The 26019-nt window shown below is 41.9% G+C and overlaps 3 protein-coding genes across 3 annotated transcripts in view; 1 reads left to right on the top strand and 2 right to left on the bottom strand.

Moving 5' to 3' along the window:
* The first annotated feature begins 1062 nt into the window (after positions 1–1062).
* Positions 1063–4349, top strand: LOC129729798 (elongation factor-like GTPase 1). The gene is made up of 3 exons (XM_055688622.1): positions 1063–2604; positions 2663–3982; positions 4044–4349. Exons 1-3 carry the CDS (start codon positions 1177–1179, stop codon positions 4230–4232), a joined length of 2937 nt encoding a protein of 978 aa, XP_055544597.1. The 5' UTR covers positions 1063–1176; the 3' UTR covers positions 4233–4349.
* An 8775-nt stretch (positions 4350–13124) lies between these two features.
* Positions 13125–16146, bottom strand: LOC129729797 (pre-rRNA 2'-O-ribose RNA methyltransferase FTSJ3). The gene is made up of 3 exons (XM_055688621.1): positions 15927–16146; positions 13528–15796; positions 13125–13465 (listed from the first exon to the last, which is right to left on the bottom strand). Exons 1-3 carry the CDS (start codon positions 15991–15993, stop codon positions 13210–13212), a joined length of 2592 nt encoding a protein of 863 aa, XP_055544596.1. The 5' UTR covers positions 15994–16146; the 3' UTR covers positions 13125–13209.
* Positions 16147–22513: 6367 nt separating this feature from the next.
* LOC129729794 (uncharacterized) overlaps positions 22514–26019 on the bottom strand; it is a 260740-nt gene continuing 257234 nt past the window's right edge. The window contains exons 5-6 of the mRNA XM_055688618.1: positions 24835–25064; positions 22514–24768 (exon numbers count right to left, since the gene is read on the bottom strand). Coding sequence (XP_055544593.1) covers positions 24566–24768; positions 24835–25064 — 433 coding nt within the window. The 3' untranslated portion in view covers positions 22514–24565. The remainder of the gene's footprint in view (positions 24769–24834; positions 25065–26019) is intronic.

Here is a 26019-nt window from a genome sequence, read left to right as displayed (position 1 = left end):
CAGTCAACCTCGAAGTTTTACAAAAAAATAATAAAGAGTTCTTAAGAAGTTGCAAAGATACCTTCTCTCTTAATTGACTTTGAGTGAAGAATTGAAGAGTAGTTCGACAAATCCTTATAGAAATTGTTTACGCTGTTACGAAAGCATTAAGATTTCAAAATCATTCGCACGCAGCCTGTAGTACACTCTTTGTCTAATGGTCAAATATTTGACCTTCTGACATAATGGTCAAATTTATTTGACATCATGGTTGTTGTTTGCCCGTGTTTGCCCCATGTTAAAATTGGAGATTGACAAATAATTATCTTTCACGCTCGTAAATAATAACTCTAAAATGAGTAACTTTTGACGCATTTTCGTAAAAAGTGGAACAACTCTAAAATTGAGTAACTCCACAAATACTCAAAACTGAGTAACACTAGGCGTCTTCAAAAATGAGTCATTATTACTCAAAATTTGAGTACGACATTACTCATTTTTTGGGTACAGTTCAATTTCATTACTGGCTTGAAATCCGCCACGACCAAAAAACGACACCACATATTCATCATTAACTATATCTTGTAATAAAAGTAAACAGTTATGATGCCTTCTGAGGCGCACACAATTAAAAAACATATGTTACAAACTAAAACACATCATAATCACCTTTCAAAATGGACGTCGTTATATGCGACGTTACTCAGAAAGAAGTTATATGTAGGGAACCCAAAAAGTGGGTCAAAGTTACTTAAATTCAAAAAGGACTTCTACTCAATTTTTGACGTCTACGAACATCGTTCTAAACTGAGTCAGAGTTGCTCAGTTTATGAGTTATTATTTACGAGCGTGTGAGTCAGAGTTGCTCAGTTTATGAGTTATTATTTACGAGCGTGAATTGACCAATTTTTTATCTGTCAAAAAGTGACAAATATTTGACGCTCGGTCAAAGAGTGTACTACAGGCTTAAGATTTCTGCGGTGACTGTAACATCATTGATAAACAGCCCATTCGTCCGCTTCAAAGCTCAGGTGTCCATTTTCCAACAATTCCTCCTAATTTTCTCATGTGGCGAAACGAAAGGTGAATAGTAGAAGTAAACAAAAACATATCGCACGTGCTGTGGATGCTCAGTGCGCACAGCTACGGTAAATACTGTTTATTTATAGAATTTTACAATAATTGTGCTTTAAAATCATGGTCCGTGTGAAGTTTGCACAACTCGTGGAACTGCAGCAGCGACCGGAGCAGATTCGGAACATTTGCATTTTGGCGCACGTCGATCACGGTAAGACCACGTTGGCAGATTCGCTGATCGCGAGTAATGGCATTATTTCACAACGGCTCGCCGGTAAACTGCGCTATATGGACAGCCGCCCCGATGAACAGGAACGGCAGATCACGATGAAGAGCAGTAGTATTGCGCTGCATTACGATGGTTATCTGATTAATTTGATTGATTCGCCGGGTCATGTGGATTTTTCCAGTGAAGTTTCGACGGCGATTCGGTTGTGCGATGGGGCTATCGTCGTGGTTGACGTTGTGGAAGGTGTTTGTCCACAGACGAGGATATGTTTGAAACATGCCTATAATGAGAATCTAAAGACGGTCTTGTTACTGAACAAGATAGACCGACTGGTGCTGGAGAAGCAGATGAGCACGGTGGAAGCGTATAAACATCTAACGCAGGTACTGGAACAGGTCAATGCAGTGGTGGGAAACATTTTTGCTTCCGACGTGTTAGCCAAAGAAGACTTGAGCTCGAAGAACCAGGTTTCGGCTCTGGAAGATAGTGATGATACGTTTATTTACTACACTCCTGCCAACGGTAATGTGATATTCGGATCGGCCCTCGATGGCTGGGGTTTTACGACAAAGACTTTCGCCCATATGTATCAGGACAAATTGGGAGTTCCATTGGATCAGCTCAACGAGGCGCTTTGGGGTGATTTTTTCTACAGTCCAAAGAAAAAAACTTTTGAGAAGGGAGCATTAGAAAAAAAACGCAAACCGTTGTTTTCTCAGCTTATTTTAGACAATTTATGGAATATTTACGAACTAGTTGATAATAGAGACATGGAAAAACTAAAATCAATTTCTGAAAAACTAGGCATTCCACAGACGGCGCGTGATTTGAAACATTCTGACGCTCGTGTCCCAATCAAAAATGTACTCGCGCAATGGCTACCGATAGAGAAATCGCTGCTCCATTTGGTGGTTCAGACCGTTCCGAATCCCCAGCTGATACCTGAGTCGAAAGCGGAAAAATTGCTTTGCTCAAGGATGGAAGATTTTAAAGCGTTCCCAGAGCGAACGCAAGCACTAAAGCAGGACGTGATGAAATGTGATGCGGGCAGCCAAACGTTGCTCGTATTTATTTCGAAAATGTTCCCCGTTGATGGGAAATCTTTGCCCTCGTGCGCCATGGAAAATGGTTTGGCGAATTTGACGCTAGATTCGGGGCAACCAAAAGATGCGAACGATGAAATTTTTCTAGCTTTTGCACGGGTGTACAGTGGGACGTTGAAGAAGGGTTCAAAAGTCTTTGTGGTTGGACCGAAACATGATCCTAAAAATCTACTTCTGGAGGGATTTGATTTCAGCAATTCGCCACATATCTGTGAGGTAACAATAAATAACAATTCAAATAATGGAAAATGTTCACCTTGAATCATTTTTTTAGGTTCAGATAGACAATCTCTTTATGCTAATGGGCCGTCAGTTGGAACTGGTCGATTCCGTTCCTGCTGGGAATATTGTCGGCATTGCTGGTCTTCAGAATCATGTGCTTAAGACCGCCACCCTGAGTAACACCCCGTACTGTCCACCGTTCGTGGACTTGCCACAAATTGCAACGCCCATTTTGCGGGTAGCCGTTGAGCCGAAAGACATACAGGATATGCCGAAACTCGTTCGCGGTCTCAAGCTCCTCAATCAGGCGGACGCATGTGTTGAAGTTCGAATCCAGGAGAGTGGGGAACACGTGCTGCTGACTCTAGGTGAAGTTCACCTAGAACGTTGCATCAAAGATTTGCAAGAAAGCTACGCCAAAATCCAGCTGAACGTATCAAAACCGATCGTGCCTTTCAAAGAGACAATCACGAAGTTTGTCCCAACCTCTGAAGAGAACCCGGAAGAGCAGCTGGCTAAGGAGAGAGAGCGTGAAAAAACTGTGACCATCCACACCGCGAACAGACAGAGTACCATAAAACTGCTTGCTGTTCCTTTGCCAGCGGATGCCGTAAATCTTTTGGAGGAGAGTAATCCGATTTTAACAGCTTTGTCAAAAGTTCAGGGAATGAAAGAACTTTCCTCACATCTGCGGGAGTCTTTGAGCGATCTCAAAAAAAAGCTTAGTAAAATTTTCGCCGATAGTGAAACGGAAGAGTTTGATACAACGACGGTGGAGAAAATCTGGAGCTTTGGTCCGAGAAAATGTGGAACGAACATTCTTTTGAATCATTCTCCGTTCCAACATTGTTCAGTTTGGAACGCAGGGACCGTATCTACCGTCGACGAGGAGAGTGACTTACGAGCGAAATATGAATCATCTTTCATCAACGGATTCCAGTTGGCCAGTTTAGCCGGTCCTTTGTGCGATGAACCGATGCAGGGCGTCTGCTTCATCGTACTAGAATGGGTGATTGATCAACCATCGCAACAAGACGAGCAAGGTTCGGCGATTTCTCATGGTCCACTGTCGGGGCAGATAATGTCCAGCGTTAAGGAAGGTTGTAAGAAAGCGTTTCAAAATCAACCTCAACGGTTGGTGCATCCGATGTACAGCTGTAATATTACTGTTAGTTCCGATGTTCTTGGCAAGCTATACGCTGCGATCGGGAAGCGTAACGGCCGAATCGTGTCTGCAGATCTAATCGAGGGAAGCGGTCAGTTTGACGTGGGAGCTGTTATTCCTGTGATAGAATCGTTCAACTTTGCTTCGGAGATACGGAAGCAGACGTCCGGACTGGCGATGCCACAGCTGGTGTTCAGTCATTGGGAGGTGAGTGGAAGAAAGCAGTTTTAATTTTTCGGTTTGATACATTTTCATCTTTCTTTTGCAGGTCGTGGACATCGATCCGCATTGGGTACCCAGTACAGAGGAGGAATACGAGCAGTACGGTGATAAGGCTGACTTTACTAACATCGCTAAAGTCTACATGGACTCGATACGAGAGCGGAAAGGATTACCGGTGGAGCGAAAAACCGTGGAACACGCTGAAAAGCAACGGACGTTATCAAAAAATAAATAGTAAAGCGCTGTTCGAATGGCTCTTTCCAGTATTTTTTTCGTTGTTGTCTTAGATGAAATACATTTTTATTTATTGATTTTCGAATTTGGAATCTTTTTTCGGCATAATAGACTTATTGGAAACAGAAATTTAGAATTAGTAGTGTTTGGTAGTGATACCTTCGGAAATCCATATGCTCCTTTGGGGGTTTATTACCTTTTCGAATGGTAGCAAACAGACACGCGTAGCCTGCCGCATGCAGACTGCTCCAGTCGGCATTCGTACCTTCACTCCCCTAACTACGCCGTCGGGACCAGGGTAGACTTCGATGATGCAAGCCAGTGGTCATTCGATAGCTGCGCTTCCGTCTTCTTTGAGGACCACCATTTGGAGCTGTGAGATGTACTCCCGATTGCATTGTTTACAATAATGCTGAACCAGTTGCTGTAATTGCTGGTAGTGTTCTAGGAGATTCGTGGGAACATCCGGGTAGAAAATGACCAGCAGTGAGCAAGACAAATTCACCCGGACAGTGGGGTTAGTGGGCGCGAGTTCATACCCGCTTCGATTGGGGTGAGGACCGTCGTCATGTCCCCGAAAGAGAGCTGTCGTTGACCCAGGACTCGGATGAGTGACGTATTTGCGGATTTTACAGCCGCTATTTAACAGAGTTCTCGAAGATAGTTGCTGGCGCCGTGGAAGTTGAGGCTATTATCCAAATGGATCGTAGCGGTGGTGAGGTCCCCTACCAATTCGAGGTGGACCGCATTTGTGCTAAAGCACACGAAACCGGCGATGTATGCCTGCTGAGCTGCAGCCTTTCTGATTCAGAAAGACCGGGCCGCAGTAGTTCACATCTGTGACAGTGAAAGCTCGAGAAGGAGTTGTACGGGACTTTGGGTATTGGCCAGGAGGTTGCGAGACAGGTAAAGGTTTGGTTCGAAAACAGCGAATAAAGGTTGCCAGTGTCTCGCCATTTAGGGCCAAAATTCTTGCCGGATTTGAGCGAGCTTTATGCGAGGACCAGAATGGAGCGAGATTTTGTGGTATTCCACTGTTACCTGTCGCGAGAAAGAGTGAATCCTAGGGACAATCATGGGGTGTCGAACAGCATACGATTTTCCGGCGAGATTGAGCCGGCCACCAACTCGAAGTATGCCAAGCCGGTCTGAAACGGGTTGAGTAGCTACAACGGTGAACTTTTAGGAACAGCACGATGATTCACAAGCGCCTCCTTTATCTTCAAAGCGAAGGACTCTCGTTGAATACATCGCACCAATGTATACTTAGCCTCTTGCAGATCCTTGACGTTAAGTATCGGGGTTGCGGGGGCGATCTGCGACGTTGACAATTCCGTACGAATCTCATGCAGCATGTCGTAATCGTATTCGAAATGCTCCCGGGTGTTCTAATGTTGAAATCTCTAACCTCGCGAGTGTGGCCTTCTTCAGGCTTGCAGGACGAGATTTTGCTGCTAGTAATTCGACCTTAATTTGCCCGGACATGCGATCGAACGACCATAGATGCATGCCCCGTAAGCTGCCTCGGACTGCCTGAATCCGGTGATAATTGATCATTCCAACCCTGAGTAGCCTCCCAGAGTAGTTGCCTCCCGGATCTTAGCCCAAGCAATAACAGAAGCTGTGAGACCGGTAGAATAGAATAACTGAGCGATGACGGAGTACACCTTGCGCCTAGTCCGCTGTCCGCTTACAGTGAGACCCGATACATCGATGCTCAGCAGATTTGGCCCTGGTTACCAGCAAATTCCTAGCGTTTTCACATGCTCCTAGTCGAAACTCAGAATGGATGAAGCTCCCAAATCATCGGCAGCTCATCCTGTCGATACTGTTTTCGAGTTCGATATCCATTTGTACAGTCTGAAGCTAACTTGTGACAAAAGCTGTACCAGTTCTTGCTGCAGCAAGATAGCCTCTTCTTACGACTCCGTCCCTCCGATATAATCGTCGAAACGAGCACCGCCTTCGCTGGTGGAACTTTATCACATTCCGTAAACACCGTGTAGCGTAGCGAATAATGACGAAATTGACGATATATATTCCGAAAGTGACCTATACATCTTCTCGATGACCGCAATGAGTCACCAAATGCTTGCGAAACCGAAAAGGCAGATCGAAGAGTAGGTCCTGGACAATCGGACCCATCATGAGGACATCACAGAGTTAGCGATTTAATGTCATCTTGACCGAACCGTTGAATACCGACCGAATCTTCGTTGTCGAGCTTACCTCCTTGAAGACAGGTTAGTGAGGCAAATAGCAAGCTTCAGTTCCTTCTCCAGAAAGATTGCCATATGACTCTAATCCAAGTATGCTTGTATCGCTTTGTTATAGCGCTTCCGAAGCTCCGGGTATTTCCCGAACTGCCACCCAAGCTAAAGTAGTCTCCGCAACAAGGCCATGTCCTTCGATTCGGCGATCATCTGCTCGAAACCCATTTGTTTGGCAGACGCACTACTTGACGCCTTGTCGAATCACGGGAGAAAGTAGTTTGAGAATGCTCCTCGCAGTTTTGCTCTTCCTGTGTCAGCTTCTACACATCTTGTAGCTCTTCAATCGTCTACAACCGCTCGATCTTCTCTTTCAAGGTGCTTGCGTTGACAAGATACTGTTGGACAAAAATGACTACCTTAAAATACACACCTTGTTTATACAAGATGATCGTTACCTTCGAACATACGTTACATTGATTTGTTCTTTCTTCATTCTTTCGTTACCCTTGCTATATGAAATACACGTTTTTTCTATTCGCTCAGCAAACCGCGTGCTTTATTGGTTTTTCATCACAGTTTTCCTTTTTCGTGTGATCCCACGGACACTGCAGGTGGATTAATTCTACAGGTTATCGGTCCCAGTATCGATTAAGTTAAATCTGGTGAATAAACGTGAAAAGCTGTGTACCGGAATAATCATTATTTTCCGAGGACTGTGTGCGGAGAAAAGGAGCATATAATAAGTTGGCGGAAAGCGTGAAAATTACGTTTGCCAAACTCAACAACAGCAATTATGTATCTTGGAAGTACCGAATGCAAACGATGCTTGAACGAGATGACATTTGGGAAGTTGTTAAAAAGATCAAACCAGAGGAAATTGACGGTGCGGCGTTGGAGCTGTGGAATAAAAATGACCGAAAAGCTCGCACGACCATTGCACTTTTCGTGGAGGATAGTCAGTTACGTTTTGTGAAAAAGGCTATAACTGCACGGGAGATGTGGCAAAATTTTCAATCTCACCATGAGAAAGCAACGATCGGGAACCAGGCGTCACTCCTTCAGCAACTGTGTGGTTTGAATTTGGATGAAAACGGCGATGTAGAAAAACATATCGAGCAGGTGGAGGACTTATTCGGAAGACTCGATAATGCTGGTGTTGAACTGGGGGAGCTGCTACGAATAATAATGCTGTTACGCAGCTTGCCGGCATCGTATAGTATTTTTGTTACCACATTGGAAAATCGACGTCAGAATGAATTTACGATGGATCTTGTGATAGTGCGATTGCGGGATGAATACCAGAAACGCGAAAGCTTATCGGGAAAGCAAGCAGCATCAGAGAAGGCTTTGAAAACGAACGTGTTTCAGAAAACTGAAAGTAAAAAGTGTTTTTACTGCCACTAGTCGGGGCATTTCAAAAGAAATAGTCGGAAGTTTCTCGCATCGAAGAAAGAAGAAAACTTGGAGAGGTCGAAGAAACATGCTACAGAGCAACAAGCGAAGCACGTAAAGGCTCAGCCAGTGTCACAGAATCGAGCAGGAAAGAGCAGTTCAGTGTGTGGCGCGGTATGTTTTCTGGCAGGAAATGTAATTCCTGATGCTTGGACCATTGACAGTGGCTGCACTTGTCATATGACGAATGACCGCAGTTTCTTCAACGTATTCAAGAGAGATGTCATAATCGAGGTTACGTTGGCTGATGGAAGCAAAACTAAATCTGCTGGATGTGGCAGTGGCATTGTCTTCGGTGTGAACGATTTGGGAAATCGTGTAGCTATTACACTGGAGAATGTCTTGTACGTGCCTACGTTGGAAGGAGGTCTCATATCAGTCCGGAAATTAGCAGTAAAAGGTTTCAATGTTATCTCCAGAGCGAATCACTGTGAAATTAAATCAACTGATGGTGTTGTTGTTGCGGTCGGTGAGACGGCTGGAAATCAATACAAACTGAAAATAGCAGAGCGTTGCATGGTAGCTACTTCGAAGCACCATGGGCTATGTCAACACACTTGGAATCGTAGAATGGGACACCGGAGCGTGGATGTTATAAGCGATATACAGTCTAAGGGATTGGCGAATGGTATGTCGTTGACAGATTGTGGAGAGCGGATCGTGTGCGAATGTTACCTCAAAGGAAAATTAACACGGAATCCTTTTCCTCAAATAATAAAGCGTCAGTCAAAGCAGCCTCTAGATCTCATACACACCGATCTCAGCGGTCCTATGGAAAACCTGACACCAAGTGGCAATAAGTATTTTATGGTCGTTAACGACGATTATAGCCGGTTTTGTGTAGTATTTTTGCTAAAGGCTAAGAGTGAAGCTGCTGACAAAATAATAGAGTACGTACGTTGGGCGGAAAATTTGTTTGGTCGCAAAGTTAAAGTTGTGCGATCAGATGGTGGTGGAGAATATACCTGCGAAAGGCTGAAGGAATTTTATAAAGCTGAGGGGATCAGAGCACAGTATACAACTCCGTACTCACCTCAGTCCAACGGTACAGCTGAAAGGAAAAATCGAACGCTACAAGAAATGGCAAATTGTATGCTATTGGATGCAGACATGGATAAACGCTTTTGGGGAGAAGCAGTTCTTACAGCTGCCTATATCCAAAACCGAATGCCATCGAAAGCAGTAGACCGTACTCCGTTTGAGTTGTGGACCGGATCAAAGCCGGATCTTTCGAAACTGCGTATTTTCGGATGTCACGCTTATGTGCACATTCCAGACGTAAAAAGGAAGAAGTTCCAGCCAAAAGCACAAAAGTTGGTCTTTTTGGGATACGCTGATAATCATAAAGCGTATCGTTTCGTGGATTGTGAAACTGATAAGATTGTTATTAGTCGAGATGCACATTTTTTGGAATTAGGCAATGGATCAGAGCAACAAGAGGAGAAGATGATGGAACCAGAGACTGAACAGAAAGCTAAATCGGATACTGAAAACGGAAACCAAAATGAAATATTTATAGATAATGGTCATCAGGAAGCGGTAGAGCTTGATACTCGTGAGGATTCGGTGTATGAAGATGCGAGTGACACGAGTGATTTTCTTGGTTATGACGATTACGAAGCAGAACAATCAATTAGGAGAGAGGACCGGCATGGAAGTGGAGTATTACCAAGTAGATACGATGATTTCATTGTCGGACAAGTATCGAGTGATGAAGAACCCTACGACTTCGAAGAAGCCATGGCTGTTCCCGAATGGAAGGAAGCAATGCGTGAGGAAATGAAAGCACATGAGATAAACAAAACGTGGAGCCTTGTTGTTTTACCTATAGGAAAAAGAATTATTGGATCAAAATGGGTATTCAAGCTAAAAAGAGATGAAACAGGAACAGTGGTCAAGCATAAGGCGCGTATTGTAGCTCAGGGCTACGCACAAGCATTTGGGATCGATTACTCGGAAGTATTCGCTCCAGTCACTCGTCAGTCGACTCTTCGTGCGCTATTGGCTGTTGCAGCTAAACAAAAGCTGTTGTTAAAGCAATATGATGTAAAAACGGCGTATTTAAATGGTACGATCGAAGAGGAGCTGTATATGAGGCAGTCACCTGGGTTTGAAGTAGCAGAACAAGGTATCGTATGCAAGTTACAAAGAAGTATATACGGGCTCAAACATTCTGCACGTTGTTGGAATAAGGCACTACACGCAGTTTTACTCGAGCTTAAATTTTCTCAATGTGATTCCGATTCGTGCCTCTACGTACGTCAGAATGCTGGCGTTACAATCTATTTGCTTGTGTATGTTGATGATTTGTTGATGGGATGCGTCGATGAATCAGAAATCGATAAAATTTTCATTGAATTAAGAAAAGATTTGACATGACGTCACTTGGTTTTATAAGGCATTTTCTCGGTTTCGAAATTAAGAAAGTTGGCGATTATTACACGTTACGTTTAACAGCCTATATTGAAAACCTCATCAGAAAATTTAGGATGCAGAATGCTCATTCTGCACGGACGCCGATGGATCCTGGTTAAACCACAGCGAACGACAATAGCGAAATGTTTACTGATACGACTCTATATAGAAGTTTATTCGGAGCACTATTATACATGGCTGTGAATGCAAGGCCTGATCTATCCGTTAGTGGGGACTTGCTTGGTAGAAAGGTGAGTGAGCCGAATACGAGTGATTGGTCCGCAGCAAAAAGGATTTTACGATATCTGAATTCGACAAAAGACTACAAGTTGACGTTTGGTCCTGGAGATGGTTGGAATTTGGTTGGTTATTCAGACTCGGATTGGGCTGGAGATAGGCAGACTCGACGTTCTACAACGGGAGTAGTGTTCTTTTTCGGTGGTGGGCCACTCTTATGGATGAGCAAAGGCCAAGATAGCGTTGCTTTGTCTTCTTTAGAGGCAGAGTGCAATGCACTCACGGTAGCCTGTCAGGAGGCAGTCTGGCAACGACGTTTGTTACGTTAAACGAACCGCAGAGTGGTGCAACGATCATCAATGAAGACAACCAAGGATGTCTTAGCTTTGCTAAAGCGGAACGGATCAGCGGTCGTGTTAAACACATCGATACAAGAAGTTTCTACATTCGTGAGCTTTGCGAACGGCAAGAAGTGAAACTTATCTTTTGTCCTACAGGTGACATGATTGCGGATGCACTTACGAAGCCTTTGGGACCAGCATTGCTGAAGAAATTTGTGGATTCAGTGGGACTATCTGACTAACTGTCGGTAGTCATTCAGGAGGAGTGTTGGACAAAAATGACTACCTTAAAATACACACCTTGTTTATACAAGATGATCGTTACCTTCGAACATACGTTACATTGATTTGTTCTTTCTTCATTCTTTCGTTACCCTTGCTATATGAAATACACGTTTCTTCTATTCGCTCAGCAAACCGCGTGCTTTATTGGTTTTTCATCACAGTTTTCCTTTTTCGTGTGATCCCACGGACTCTGCAGGTGGATTAATTCTACAGATACAGGGTTCAGGCTTCCCAAATCGGCCTTGCCGGCTGCAGTCCACCCAAACATGGTATTGACAAGAAGTGGAGCCCTTCGCCAATGCGCTGAATTTGCACTCGACCACTATTCAAGAACAAGAACTCTTAAAAGTACTCCAAACCCAGAATAAGATCGAGCGAACCAGAGTCTACTAACGCCATGTCAGATGGAAGATTCCAACTACCAATTGGAATTGTTGTTGACAGTTGGTCCTCCATAACCTTCTTGATGACTAGGAAGTCCATCGGTGCTGAATCCGAAATTTGACGGGGCACTGCCGACACCAAATTTGGATATTGACTCCCTTTCAGTGTAGATTCAAAAGCTGACACAGCCTCTCCGCTCATTGCTATCGTTCACCGATACCAGAACCGTCGACAGGATTATGTGCACCTCTCTTTGAATCTACTGAAATATTGGCCGCTTTGGTTGTGGCCACCGAACTTCAAAGAGACTGTCGAGGAGTTTCCACTGTAGCTGTTGTAGTCGTAGAGGAAACAGAACTACCTACTCGAGATTAACCAGAGACATGAGCACCAGCCACAGAACCAGAACCGGATGTTGATTGTCCCGGATGAAGTAGAGTGTGGTGCTTCTTGCTATACGTACGGCAACGGTACTTTGAATTGTAGTCTCGACTGTATTGATCACGTCGGAGACAGTTGCTACATAGTTTTTTTTTTTCAAATTAACGACCTGGAACCGCTAATCCAAAGGCATTTTTCGAACTCTGGGCAATTACTCAAGTAATAAAGACCGTTGCAAGAGACACATTTTGGCGAATAACTTTTCGACGCTGTGTGGACTGACAACTTCGGTGTTGGTTTCCTGAACGGATGGTTGAGAGCACTGGTTTTCGGAGGACTTGTCGATCACGATCGCATCGAGAATCCGGGTCAAAATCGTTTTAAATCTGTCCACGTAGAATGTGGATGACCCCTCAAGCGTCTTTAAATTCGTCCCATTTATCGTCGAGTTTGTCAATCCTGGATTGGACCTGGAGAGCGTGATTTGTCGGGTCATATTGCCTCAGGAACCGTTCCGTTCGTAGAAGAAAATCGACAATGTTTTTCCGCACATGCAGCTTCGGCTTAAGCGATTTCGTCATCCCGCCAGCAAGCATCGACGAAAACTGTGAGAAAAAAGTACGAGCACACACAGCACCACAAAATCAACTGCGGTAGCTGATTGGAGAGAGGCTCACCTGAGAGTCTAATTAAATAGGCCTTGTATTTCTTAATATGCCTTATCACAACTACTAGTACGACTAGTACCCCCGTACAGGGAGCCAAGAGAGAATAGTTAAAAAAAAAACATGAGAATTTATGCTGCACGGGAGGTGCTCGGAAGGAGCTGATCTATATCAATGAGGTATGTAAAGGTGAGGAAGAAGACGCTTGTCTTTATTAGTAGCGAAAAATGAGCAAAAACCACGTGTTTTGGGTTGTGACGTAGATCTTCAAAAACAAGCAAATGCCAGTTGAAATTTGTTTTCCGCATTGTTTATTGGCACAGGTAGGTTTTTTGAGCCGTAAACTGTCATAACGTGTGAATTATTCATTGAAAAATGTACCGAATATTGATTTTTGGACATTGTTCAAAAACATCTTCGTCATCAGTGTTGACAAAAAAGGAAGCCCTTTAAACTTGAGACTTAAACCATTTCCGTACTTTCTTTCCATATTCCATTGAATCTATATGCCTAACAGGTGGGAGATGTATAAAAGCAACCATAAATTTCCAATATTTATTTCTGATAGTTACAAAAAAAGTTTCACTCGAAAACTCAACCATTCCTTACTTGGCCCGCTTGCCTTTCGGTTTGACCCCTTTCTTTGCACCTTTACCGCCCTTTGATTTAGCGCCACCCTTCTTAGCAGAGCGTCGCGTTTTGGCTTCCTCTCCACGGCGATCCTTTTTCATACGCGGATCAACAACTTTGAAGCGACCTTCAACGCCCTTCGGACGACGAACCTTCTTACCACCGGCGCCCGCTTTCTTAGCGACAACGTACGTAACCTCCCGTTTTTTGGCATCCGATTTTTTGTACAATCTGTAACAATAAATAAAATCAATCAATATGTTATTGGTTCACTAAAAAAACCCTCAACTCACTTTTTCAGCAGTCGAATCTTCTCCTGATTTGTGTTGTCCACGTTTTCCATAATAGTTTCTGCTTTCTTCTTAATTTTCTCCAACCGCTTGGCGGCATGCTTCTTCTTGCGGGCCTTTGCTTCCATCACTTTCTTAATCGATCGTACATTCATCTCTTCCAAATTCTTCTTATAGACACCGGCAACCTCGTGTGGAACCGGAGCTTCCCTCTTCATCGTTCGCTCTTCGTCTTTGACGAACCATTCGGGCAGATTGGTGTCGTTAAACATGTACCGATTCCACGCGGCATCGATCAGATCGCGACGAGTTTTCTTGCCCGATATAAGCAGCTGACCCAGCGCCAGTTCCTGTTCATTTAGCTTTATTTTTTTCGGTCGCTTTTCCGAGGAGACCACTTCAAAACCATCCTTTCCTCCAACCTTTTCCACCGTCTGATGATGGAAACTTTCGTCCCCACCAGCTTCTGCCTCCGAATCGGAATCATCCGATGAGGAGCTTTCTTTAGCCGCATCATGGCGCGCCCTTCGTCGTGCTTTCTTACCAAGTGGACGGTCTGGGTCGTCTTGTTTTGGTTTGTCCCCACCGATTACCTGGACGCCGGAATTTTTGTACATTTCCGTAAGCCGATCCAGATCGTAATCCAGTGCCTTATCTTCGCCATCAAGCATATTTTTGAAGGAGTCCTTTTGGAACCACAGCTGAGCTTTTGATCGGCGTTTTTCATCCTTATCGCGATAGTCCAAATCGGTAAGCAGTGGATTGCCTCCATCTGGATCATCACTGTTAACGGCGTCATCGTTCTCATAAGATTCCATCTGAAGATCATCATCCTCTGTGAAACCGAGCCCAGCTCGATCCAGATCCGCATTGCTATCTTCATCGTCCGCTTTTTGCGCCAAAATTTTTTCATCCTCAAACAAATCCCCCTTGGTTTCCTTATCGTACTTGACATATTTTTGTTTCTTTTTTGGAATACCATCATCGTCATCATCGTGGAAAGAAGGATGCGCCAGAATTTCCGGTGGGGCATCCAGCAGCACATCTATTTCTTTGTTACTTTTTACTGAGTCCAGTGTGAACACCATCGCGTCTGCCTGTTCCGTTGGTCCTTCATCGCCTTTTATGACCATTTTTAGACTGAGCTTTTCATTTAGTTTGGCTCGCTCTTTATTGGCCTTTTTACGCTTTCGTCTACTGTCCTGCTCTTCCTCTTTTTGTAGGGCGGCAATCTCCTTTTCGATGTTCTTAAGCTCCACTGTGTCTTCGTCCGGATCTTCATCCTCCGATTCCTGATGATCGATTTTATCACTCAGTTTCAACGCTTTCTTGTCCTTTTCCTTCACGTCTTTTCCATCGCCCTCTTTCTGTGGAAACAATTCCTTGTTCAGCAGTTTTTGCCACTTAAGTAGGTCACTTAAATCCTTCCTTCCCAGTACTTTGATATCTTTGCAACATTCAAGAATTTCCGTTGTGGTGCGGGGATGATTTCGTATAGAATCATCATCAAACTTGATTTCCGTGATTTGTCCTAACAAGGCCAATGGTTTGTCCGTTTTAACGAACTCGGCCGCACTAACAATCTTTCGAACGTCCACCCCGTCATAACCTTCCACCTTTGGTTTCTTGGCTTTCTCGACTTGCTTTAACAAATTGACCTTAATCTGCGGTTCAACGTCGAGTTCCTCGAAAACGTACTTCGCATCCAAGAACCTAGGATCAATTTTATCCGGTGCTCGATAGTGCTGACAGACAACGAATATTTCCGCTGATTCATTTCTGGAGGCCGACGGTTTTGTGGCATGTACTTTCTTAAAAAGCTGCTTGAGCACCCAAATCAGTGCGTTGTAATCTTTTGAGCGAAAAACTTTTGTAATAAACCATCCGCCAGGGCGCAGGAAATGTGTGGCCAGTTTGACCGCACTCAACGTCAGACAAACCTGCTGGTACGCATCAAACAGCCAGTTTCGGCCGACATTCGGGGCACCGTCATTCAATACGACGTCTACCTTCCAGGTTTTTAACTCTTTAGCCAAATCCGATCTGGTCTTGTCGCTAGTGATGTCACCCACCAAACTGATACACCCAGGTACACTTTTGATGGGATACAGATCTACTCCGATGACGACACTTGAAACGGGCATATTTTGTTTAGCAACCTGCATCCAGCCACCCGGCGCTGCGCACAGATCGATACATACTTGCGACTGCTGGAGAAAACCGAAACGCCGATTTAACTGGATTAGTTTGAAGGCAGCTCGGGAACGATAACCTGTTTAACAGATGAGAGGTTAGTATATCTGAGCCGGTAATAAACAAACCATTTGGCGAGATGGGCCGTGAGCGGCCTCAGGCGACCTGACAGGTCATATCAAAGAAAAAAAACAAGCCATTTTACTTACCAGTTTCTTTGGCAAGTTTGTAGAACTTGTCTCGCCTATCCTTTCCAACCTTTCCTTTTTTACCCATGGTGTAGTGAACGATTCAAATAGTTATTATCTCTAACAAATCGAATTTCTACTTAAAATGTAAGTAAAAACTAATATTAAACTTGAATGTTTGATACTGCGACGGAAAACGTGTTTTCCTAACAGCAACAAATTCGAACGACAACACGAGGAGCAAAAGTCAATAAAAGAGAAATGTCAAACACAGTCTTTGTATCGGAACGATTGGAAGCATTGCAGCCAAATATGGGAGAAACAGTAGGAAAATGAAATTCTCTGTGAACACAGTAAAAAAAGTAAAGTTACGCACCTAATTTTACTGAAGCAGTTGAGTATTTTCACTGGATTAATCTGTACATTCGTCTGAATGCTAATTTTTCCTATGACGCTGGACGACGGAGGACGACGTATGGATGTGACTATATTGTCAGTTGATTTCAAGACTAAAGCGTGGTACGCAGTTGAAAAGAAAAGAGGTTCACGAAATTTTGCCCTTTTTACCAAACGGAATTTTGACAGCTGAGAATGCTTCACAGTAACGATATCTGACGTGAGTGAGCGCATGATTTTTGCTTTTGAAGTAGAATACTTCTCTCAGGAAGCTCGGCTACATAGGGATGTGAAATGAAAATCTAAAACTGAAAAAAGTGAAAAATATGTCCAATTTAAAATGCTAATGAATCGGTTAGTATTTGGTGGATTTCCTTTGTTCTTGCAGCAATAGATTGGGAAATCTTCTAAGATTCTTCCCAAAAGAAGATAATTGCAATTTTATTATTCACACTATTGTACTATTGAAAATAGTCAAACCTTGTCAAAACGAAAAATTCGACCTCTGATTGGTCGTTATATGATTGCTTCCCAAGCACGGTCGAGAGAATCATATACCATACAATTTAAAACATGCTATTTGGCCTATATAAGAGCCTGTTTCAGCCGAAGCCGCTCATAATAGTTCTAGACAGCGACAACAGCAGTCGTCCTCTCTTAGCAGCAGCACAGTGCAGTGGATACCAGCGATGGCGGAAAGCGGCCACAGCTGTGGCGTAGCAATGGATAGCGCACTGGTTGCAGCGGATTCCAGCAACGATAGCAGCTGGGCCAGCTGATGCAGAGACAATGGATACCAATGGCAGCGTATAGCGGCAACAACTGTGGCATGGCTATGGATAGCGAACTCGTTACAGCGGGTCTCAGCATCGATAGCGGCTGATGCAGTGAGGCACTTTAGTGAAATGCAATCTTTGTGTAAAATGAACAACAAATTGTCCTTTTCATGATGAAATAAAAACTTGAATGAAGAGTTAATATTTTCTATTTAGTTAATTCACATTTTAAAATTTGTAAAAGTATAAATTTTACTTTATCTCCGTGTTTTAAAACGTACTGAATTATCTTTTCTTTCAGTCATAAGCACGACATCCGAAAAAGTTTCATCTCAAAATATAAAAATTGTCAAGCCCCAACCATAACAAGTAATTTACTATATTATTGAAAATGGTCAATCCTTGTTGAAGCGCAAAACTTGATTCATCTGATTAGTCGATGTTTATTTACTAGAAAGAAGGACTGACACGCAAGCAGCCGGGTTATTGTAAAAGTATTCTTCTTCAACCTTGCGGTCGTGGCTTTGCACACAACCTTCCTGTTATTTTTCTAGAACACTTGAACACACTTGTTTACCGCGATCTGATGTAAGAGCAGGGATGCCAGGTAATTTATTCAAAAGTCTTCATGGTCCGCAAAAAATGTCTTCCTACCCGAAGCCCGAAGGCTGAAAAAACTTTCCGGCAAATCGAAAACTGTCGAGCAAAAACAAGGTCACCACTAATGCACCAATGCAAAATTCGGGTCGTTCCCATATTTTTCAATGTCTTCACATGTTTTCTCTAATGTCTTCACGTAGTCGTCACAAAAATGGATGTCTTCATCGTAAACTCAAAATATTTTTCACGTTACTGTTACGTGAAAGTTCCTATACTTGTTCATTTCCTGTCATTTTGCATGATTTATGTGACAAACATAACATCTACGTGAAAATCTCATGCATACCATGGTTATTCACGTACCATCTACGTGAACTTGACAACGTCAAACAGGATGTTTCGCGTGAATTCTCTGTGCGAAAATAACCAGAAATCAAAATGGCGAAGCTGTTGTCTGATTCTGAACATAAAACAGAATTTCTGGATAGCTTGCAAATAAAAAAAATTTCGAAAAATCCTAATAAACTCGTGACTTGAGCTTACAGGTTTCACACAGCTTCAGTTCAAAGGTGGAAGAGTTACCTGAATAAAAACACTCGTAGCGGACAATAACAATCCCCGGGAATGTCGTAATATTTATAGTTCTTATGTTGTTTTTTTCATTTACAAATTGACGAATTTGCATACTTGAGAGATATCTGATAGCAATCACGTTTTACGAAATGTACGATTTTCACTTATTTCTCTCATTGTTATGAGCTAGGAAACGGGTTTTAGGAATTATCAAAATATGATGCATAATAAATCACTCAGGTATGCAAATTCGTCGTTGACCAGTAGATGAATTCGACGTGAAACTCACAGGAAATGCATGCATCTACTGAATAGTTAAGTTTCAAAGGATAATTCATCTCACCAGGTCATGATGAACTCAAATGACAATCACGTAGAATCTACTAGAAAAATATAGTGAAAAATATATACGTAACTTTTCCGGTGACTATAACGTGAAAAATATTTTGAATGTATGCTAAATATCTTCTAATCTGACATCGCTGGGTGCATCGCTGACTCTTTCAGTACCTGAATAATGTCAGTGCTCAATATTCCGTGCATGAACAAGTGACATTTTGCTTCACAGCAGTGTTCACAGCAAGTGAACTTTGTTTTCCCTTTCGGTTTACGATTTATTTTTAGCTGCGTACTAGCTACAAGAACAAATGTCACTGCCTGACTCAGTGCCTGAATTTTACATGGGATTGAGATAGGAAAATGAATTCTTTTTTGAACTGCATACTGCGCTTAACACAACTCAAAATCGATGCGATACTTATAACTCTAGATTTATTGTAAATTTTGAAGCGGGTCTTCGTGGGTTGAAACTAAGCAGTATTTAACCACGTTTGCCATCATTAAAAAAAAACTGTAGAACTTTTATTTGTGCCATTCTGACTCAACTTTTTTGTATTATTTTTGAAATTGATCGTCCTGAAATTATTGCGATGAGATTTCAAGACTAAACTGCCCAAACATGCTCTGTATAAAAACAGATCATAGCATATATAATATCGAATTTCGAATTCAGGTTTGCGGTGTAGCTACACCAGAACCGGAACTTTTCTGGTGCTTATTTAACAACCATGATAGGTCAAGTTTCAAACTTGTAACTAAAAGCACTTTAATAACGCTGTTTGGTCTTACACCACCATTTCATACAACAGTGCAGTTTTTTTGGAGATTAAAATACTAACTGTTGGTTGATAGTATTAACTCGAAAAAATGATTGCATCAGTTTGAGGAGAAAACAGCGGTTATCTCGAAGCAATTTTCGCATGACATTAGCGTGAGTTTTACGAAGGTTTTCATTTACACTAACGCTGCATCATGCTTTAATCAAACCAAATTGAAAATGCTACGTGAAATATTTCATGCGAATCGCACGTGTCGATTTGTTTGAGTGTATCAGCATTCAGCATTTTTAATCAGCATCAGCATTATTAACCAACAAAAAAGTACAAAACAAATCACTATATTTCATCGTAAATTACCTAAATGGCATCTATAACTTTTACTCCTTTTGGGGTTTGTACTACAAAGAAACTGTTTTATTAATCCTTATTTAATGATTAAATTCTTTAATTATACATGTTTGGCTAATAGATCCCAAAGTTTGAGACATGATAGGCGCAATGTTAATAGTCAACGTAGTTTTACTAATCCCTGAATAGAAATTTATGAGCCTGAAAGTCATATAAGTGCTATAAACCAGCTGCTGATAAAACTTTCTGTTTCAGCATTCAGCAATGTCTGTTAAGCCAATTGAACAGCACCTGTTGAGTGCATATTTAAACGCTATTTAATTGGCATCAGTTGGTATTGTCTAGCATTTACTCCTATTCACTTTTTAAGCACTGTTGGAATGCTGCTAAGATTGATACAATATCTGTACCACGTTTATAGCACGTGCATTTTAACTTGTCAATTTGCCTTTTATCAATTTTTATTATTCCACACCCGTTTCCGTGAAAGCTTTCAAACAGCAACTGTTAAGCTAAGAATCTTGTTGATCAGAAGCAGGGAGAATAAATGTTGACAATGTTTGTTCAACACGTTTATTCAGCAACTATTGCCTCTTCGCAGTAGTTATTCCATGTAGAGTTCTCCATTTGGTTATGTATTGATGTGATGCATTAATGTTAGTGAGATAGTTTTCTTTCTTAAGCGTGGTACGCAGTTGAAAAAAAAAGAGGTTCACGAAATTTTGCCCTTTTTACCAAACGGAGTTTTGACAGCGGAGAATGCTTCACAGTAACGATATCTGACGTTAGTGAGCGCATGATTTTTGCTTTCTTTCTAGAACACTTGAACACACTTGTTTACCGCGGTCTGGTGTGAGGGCAGGGATGCCAGGTATTTTTTTTTTCAAAAGTTTCCATGGTCCGCGAAAAAATGTCTTCCTACCCGAAGTCCGAAGGCTGATAAAACTTTCCGGCAAATCGAAAACTGTCGAGCAAAAAAAAGGGCACCACTAATGCACTAATGCAAAATTCGGGTCGTTCACATATTTTTCAATGTCTTCACATGTTTTCTCCAATGTCTTTACGCTGTCGTCACAAAAATGGATATCTTCATCATCACTCAGAATATTTTTCACGTTATTTTTACGTCAAAGTTCCTATACTTGTTCATTTTCTGTCATTTTGCATGATTTGTGTGACAAACATAACATCTAAGTGGAAATCCCATGCATACTATGGTTAATCACGTACCATCTACGTGAACTTGACAACGTCAAACAGGATGTATCGCGTGAATTCTCTGTGCGGAAATAACTAGAAATCAAAATGGCGAAGCTGTTATCTGATTCTGAACATAAAACAGAATTCCTGGATGGCTTGCAAATAAGTGAATTTTCGAAAAATCCTAATAAACTCGAGACTTGAGCTTAGGTTTCACACAGCTTCAGTTCAAAGGTGGAAGAGTTACCTGAACGAAAACAGCTGCAGCGGATAACAACAATCCTCGGGTATGTCGTAATATTTATCAGTTTTTTTGTTGTTTTATTCATTCACGAATTCGCATACCTGAGTGATATCTGATAGCAATCACGTTTTACGAAATGTACAATTTTCATTTATTTTTCTAATTTTTATGAGCTAGGAAACGGGTTTTAGAAATTATCAAAATATGTTGCGTAATAAATCAGGTATGCAAATTTGTCGTTTACCAGTAGATGAGTTCTACGTGAAACTCACATGAAATGCATGCATCTGCTGAAAGTATCAAAGGATAATTCATCTCACCAGGTCATGATGAACTCAAATTTGGACGCGGATTAAATTTCAATATTTTATTCCCAAACTTCTAGTAGAGTCTAGAGTAGAGTAACTTTTCCGGTAACTCTGGTATCGCTGGGTGTGAGACGACCAACCAACTGCCTGACACTTTCAGTACCTGAATAATGACAGTGCTAATTATTCCCTTCCGAAGAAATTTCATTGCCTGTTTCAGTGCCTGAATTTTACATGGGATTGAGATAGAAAAATGAATTCCTTTTTGAACTGCATACTGCGCTTTAGCTGTAAGATTTTTTGTTAGTTGTAAGAGTTTCGAACAAAAAATAAACAGAGATGAATTCTACGCACACTATCTTAGATTGCAATGGTGCTAATGTTCGTGAGATCTTGTTTGGAGAACTCTATAAGATTTATTGATCACTACCGGATTGTTAGTTGGGCTGTCAAATAAATCTTTAAAATCTCAGAAAAGAATTTTCGAAGTAGTTTGTTTGCTAACATTAATACTAAAATTTAAAGTTCGATCGAGGAAAACTGAAAATAGGGGCGAGAACCTCTATAGAACTAACACATGGGCACTGTGTGATAAATCTTTAGTTGGCTGCACTGTGTGACACCATCAATGCGAATTCTCCTCGACAGGCTAAAAATTAATTTTAAAATGCCGTCGTTTTCGAATGTCTGCATTTAGTTTGTCCAAGGTCAATAATCTGCTAGACTTTTGATGCACTGCTTGTTAGTTATAATAAACAATTCCCACTTGTTAAGGTTTAAAGAAGTAGCGAACATAACATTCCTTTCGACCTGTCTATTGTCGAATTGATTACTGAAGGCTCAGCTGTTGAACTCTCTGTTGGAAAATGCTTCTTCCGGTAGCGAAAAAAAACTGTATGTAAACATGTGCATTGTGTTTTCAACACGAGACTACAACAACAAGAAACTGCAGCGTCGAGGGGTCGTGGAATGGACAGTGATATTGCTCTGCGAAAGGTAGCCATTAGTGTGGGCTACTGAAAGTGAAACCACGTGCGCGCTAATGTACTCTTTTGGCTGTTTTTTTTTTCAACCGAACCAAACACGTTAATGTGTTTTTTTGCTTTATTGTTTTCTCTTCTGTCTCTTCTGTGCACTTCAGTGCTGATTGTTAATGCATACTGTAATAATTTTTATCCATTTAATCCAATTTGTTTTTACTGCGGCTTACATCATTATTATAATTATTGTAGGATTATATTGTGCTCTACGACGGGAGTATTCGGATGATATCTTTACTATTTATTATATTTTAAAATTTAAAAATACATTTTTTTAACAAAGCTAAACAATGCGCTTTTGATTAACTTTTAGTTTCGTTTTGTAAGTTATGAATATTGAGAGCAAGATAGCGATGAATGACGTGAGAAGATCGAGCAGGAAATGACTATATATACAATAGGGGTTACTCTCTTTTTAATAATAGCTGCTCCACTGGCAAGCTGCACAGTATCCATGCAAAACTAACTCCAATTTGATCGTCGAGACGAGAAAAAGTAAATCACTGAATTTTCATTCCGCTTTCAGGTTGGATTTGCTCGGCGAAAGCTCTAGGAAGCTCGCAGCAGCGGTTTACTTATTGCCATTTTATACGCACTCGGGAGTTTTTTCTTTCTTTTGGGACCCGAAAAATGCAATGAAACAAACACCGCGATCAACTAATTTCGAAAGTAAAACGCGCTTTCGTGCAATGCGTAGATTGAGGTTAAGCTTGCACTGTGGTGGGTAAAAATCGTGCCATTACACAGGTATTTTAAATCATTTTGGAAATGTCCTTGGTAGCACAAGAGTCCTAAAAGCTTAAACTAGACTTTGTGCAATCTATTGCTCAGTGTTGCACTCTGGTGGCACTGGTTAGAAGCAAGCTTTCAGGCGACAAACCGCATCTGCGTTCGCGCTTTTCCTTTCCCTTTCTCACTCATCTTTTTCAGAATAATTTTACGATTCACATCTCGACATCAGCTCTAATTTTTTTGTTTCTCTGTATGACTACTATTAATATAGTGGAGATAATTTGAAACGAATTTAAGCTCTTGCCCTTCAATAATAACGTAATAATTGGCTTACGGTGTGGTGTATACGTGCGTAAGTGCTGCTCGTTTGCATTGTTTTCATTTTCCTGTTGCTTAAAATTTTCTTTCCACCTCCACGCGACGGCGGGGGGGTTCGCAATTATTTTCCTGAAAGTGAGCTGAAAATATTCACCGGAACGGAACGGGTCCGGGTCTCGTGGTAGCACGTGTGCGGTTTACTTTCATTGACAGCAAGTGTTGATCTACGATCTCACATAGATGGCGTGGCGATTGACTGTCAAGAGAACAATGGGAGAATGGCAGCAGGAACACAATACGCGTGAATACACCGCGCACGTGTATGTCTGCGCGTGTTCGGGCAAGGCCTACTTGTGCATGCCTTGTGGCCGTCGGTGGAAATGGAAAGAAGATGCGAACAATTATGCTCATTGGGGGTGCAATTTTTTGTCGTTTTTTCTCTCCTAATTCTAATAACAAAGGTTGCTTTAAAAAAGATTTTCTGTTAATTAATCATCGTCTCGCGCTTTTCCCGCAGCGGTGAGAGTGAAGCGGTAGGAGGCCCGGCCGCTCTGTAGTCACGCTGCGTGTGTGCTGGAAGAAGATGACTAATTAAGATCTTGTTTTAAAATGTGATTATAGTGCTCTCTGCTGGAAAGCAGTACAAATATTTGCGACATTTGTACGTTTTCCAAGATTATCGTCGCGTAAAACTAGATGACATCTGCGTCATCCTCTCGTGGCAGTCTTACACCCAACTTTATTTGCTTTCTTCTCGCTCGACAATATAACAAACTTCAACAGAAAGCTCGTAGCCTCCATTTACAGATAGAAATAAGCGATTCGTTAAATAAATACAAAAAATAAATAAATACTATTAGCGGAGGCTAACCGTTTTGACTGTCGAAAACTGAAGCTCTGGCTCCATTGTAAAGGAAATGGGATTCCTTATAAATTTTTCTAAAAATGAACATTTATGGAACATTGAATTGTCAAAATGGTGTTGATGTTGGTGGCAATTCTTCGTTTTAGTACTCGTTGGATTTCGTCACTGCGCTGGCGTTCTTGAACGACCGATAGGATGGAGCGGGTGACGAGGGCCGAACTTTCCATCTGTTGTTGTAGTTGGGTGCAGAGCTTTGGGTTCCCGCTGGCGGGACGCACAGCATACCGTAAACGTTAATTCCCGGTAGTCCAGCGTACGTCGGTTGATCGTGAGCTAGTGGACCCTCTGGAACGATAAGGGAAAAAAGAGTTACCAAAAGTCTGTTCTACCCTGTATGAATTGTTTATCTACCTAGCCGGAAGTGCGGTGGACACTTGCAAATCACCAGGTAGTGCGATTTTCCAGTTCGAGAGTTTTGCAGGGCCAGGATGGACCAATCCTTAGGAGCTCGGCACTCGCGCAGTTCGTTGGTGTTCTCGCAGGTCTTAGCCAAAGTAATGGCTTTCCGCTGAGCGTTTCCGACCAGCTTGATCGTGTGGTTATCGTCCTCGTTTAAGCTAGCAGAGCAGGGGTCTCGATAGCTGTGGAAAGAGGGAGATGAAAAGAGTTAGTACGGGTTCGGTTGGAACATTGTTATTAAACTTAATCTAGAAATATTTTTAAACAGCAATCGAGAGCAAGAGTTCACTGATCGCGCTATAGGTTCTATTGTGGTGGCAGGATCTCTCACAGTTACCTACATTCATCAATCCTAGTGCACATGATTAAATAATTTACTCTGATAAGAGAACTACTCCACAACCGGAGCAGGTACCCCAAATCATATGCTAATGCAACCAGGCTGCAATCATCGGCCTCCGAGATAATAATCCTCATCTGTCGGTTGATGAAGATAGGATAATGAACAAACAACCCCCGGGGTGGGAGAGGAAAGGAGGCAAAGTTGATTGCACCACCGGTTCGGGATCGATTTCCGAGCTGCACTGGATCCATTGCGTCGCAGCAGGTGGAAAACTAATAACAAGAGCGCCCCACGATCATGCTGCTGGCCAGTGAGCCTCCGATTGGTGATCGGCTTTTTCATGATTCCAGATGGAGTAACATCTCTGTGGAGAACCTTGGCAAGAAGATAATAATCGCGGAGTGACGACCAACTGTTGCCAGATTGTAGTTTGAAATTGAGACTGAGAGGGAAAGTTTTTTGCAATTATGTTTGTCATGCGTGAATACAATTTGGGTTTTGGAAAAATATGCTGATTTTGTATGATTTTCATTCTAACCTGTATTAACCTTTTGTATTCATAATATGTTTATTTATTTGTTTTATGGACTTTTCTGTTCAGATTTCTCTTTCTTAATAATTTTTTTCTTCTATTGTAAATCCCTTTTACTTTATTCTCTCAGTTTTCGATTTTAGTTATATTTTCTCGACTAATTTATGCCATTTTCCCTGTTTCATTATTTATCTTATATTTGTTTGTATTCCAGCTTTATGACTTTTGCTGACTCTAATCGGCCAGAAGGTTCTAACCACAT

Source organism: Wyeomyia smithii, chromosome 3 (genome assembly GCF_029784165.1).
Source record: "Wyeomyia smithii strain HCP4-BCI-WySm-NY-G18 chromosome 3, ASM2978416v1, whole genome shotgun sequence".
NCBI classification, from domain to species: Eukaryota; Metazoa; Arthropoda; class Insecta; order Diptera; family Culicidae; genus Wyeomyia; species Wyeomyia smithii.
The sequence above is the reverse complement of the archived record's forward strand: the minus strand, read 5'-3'. Positions and strand labels throughout refer to the sequence as shown.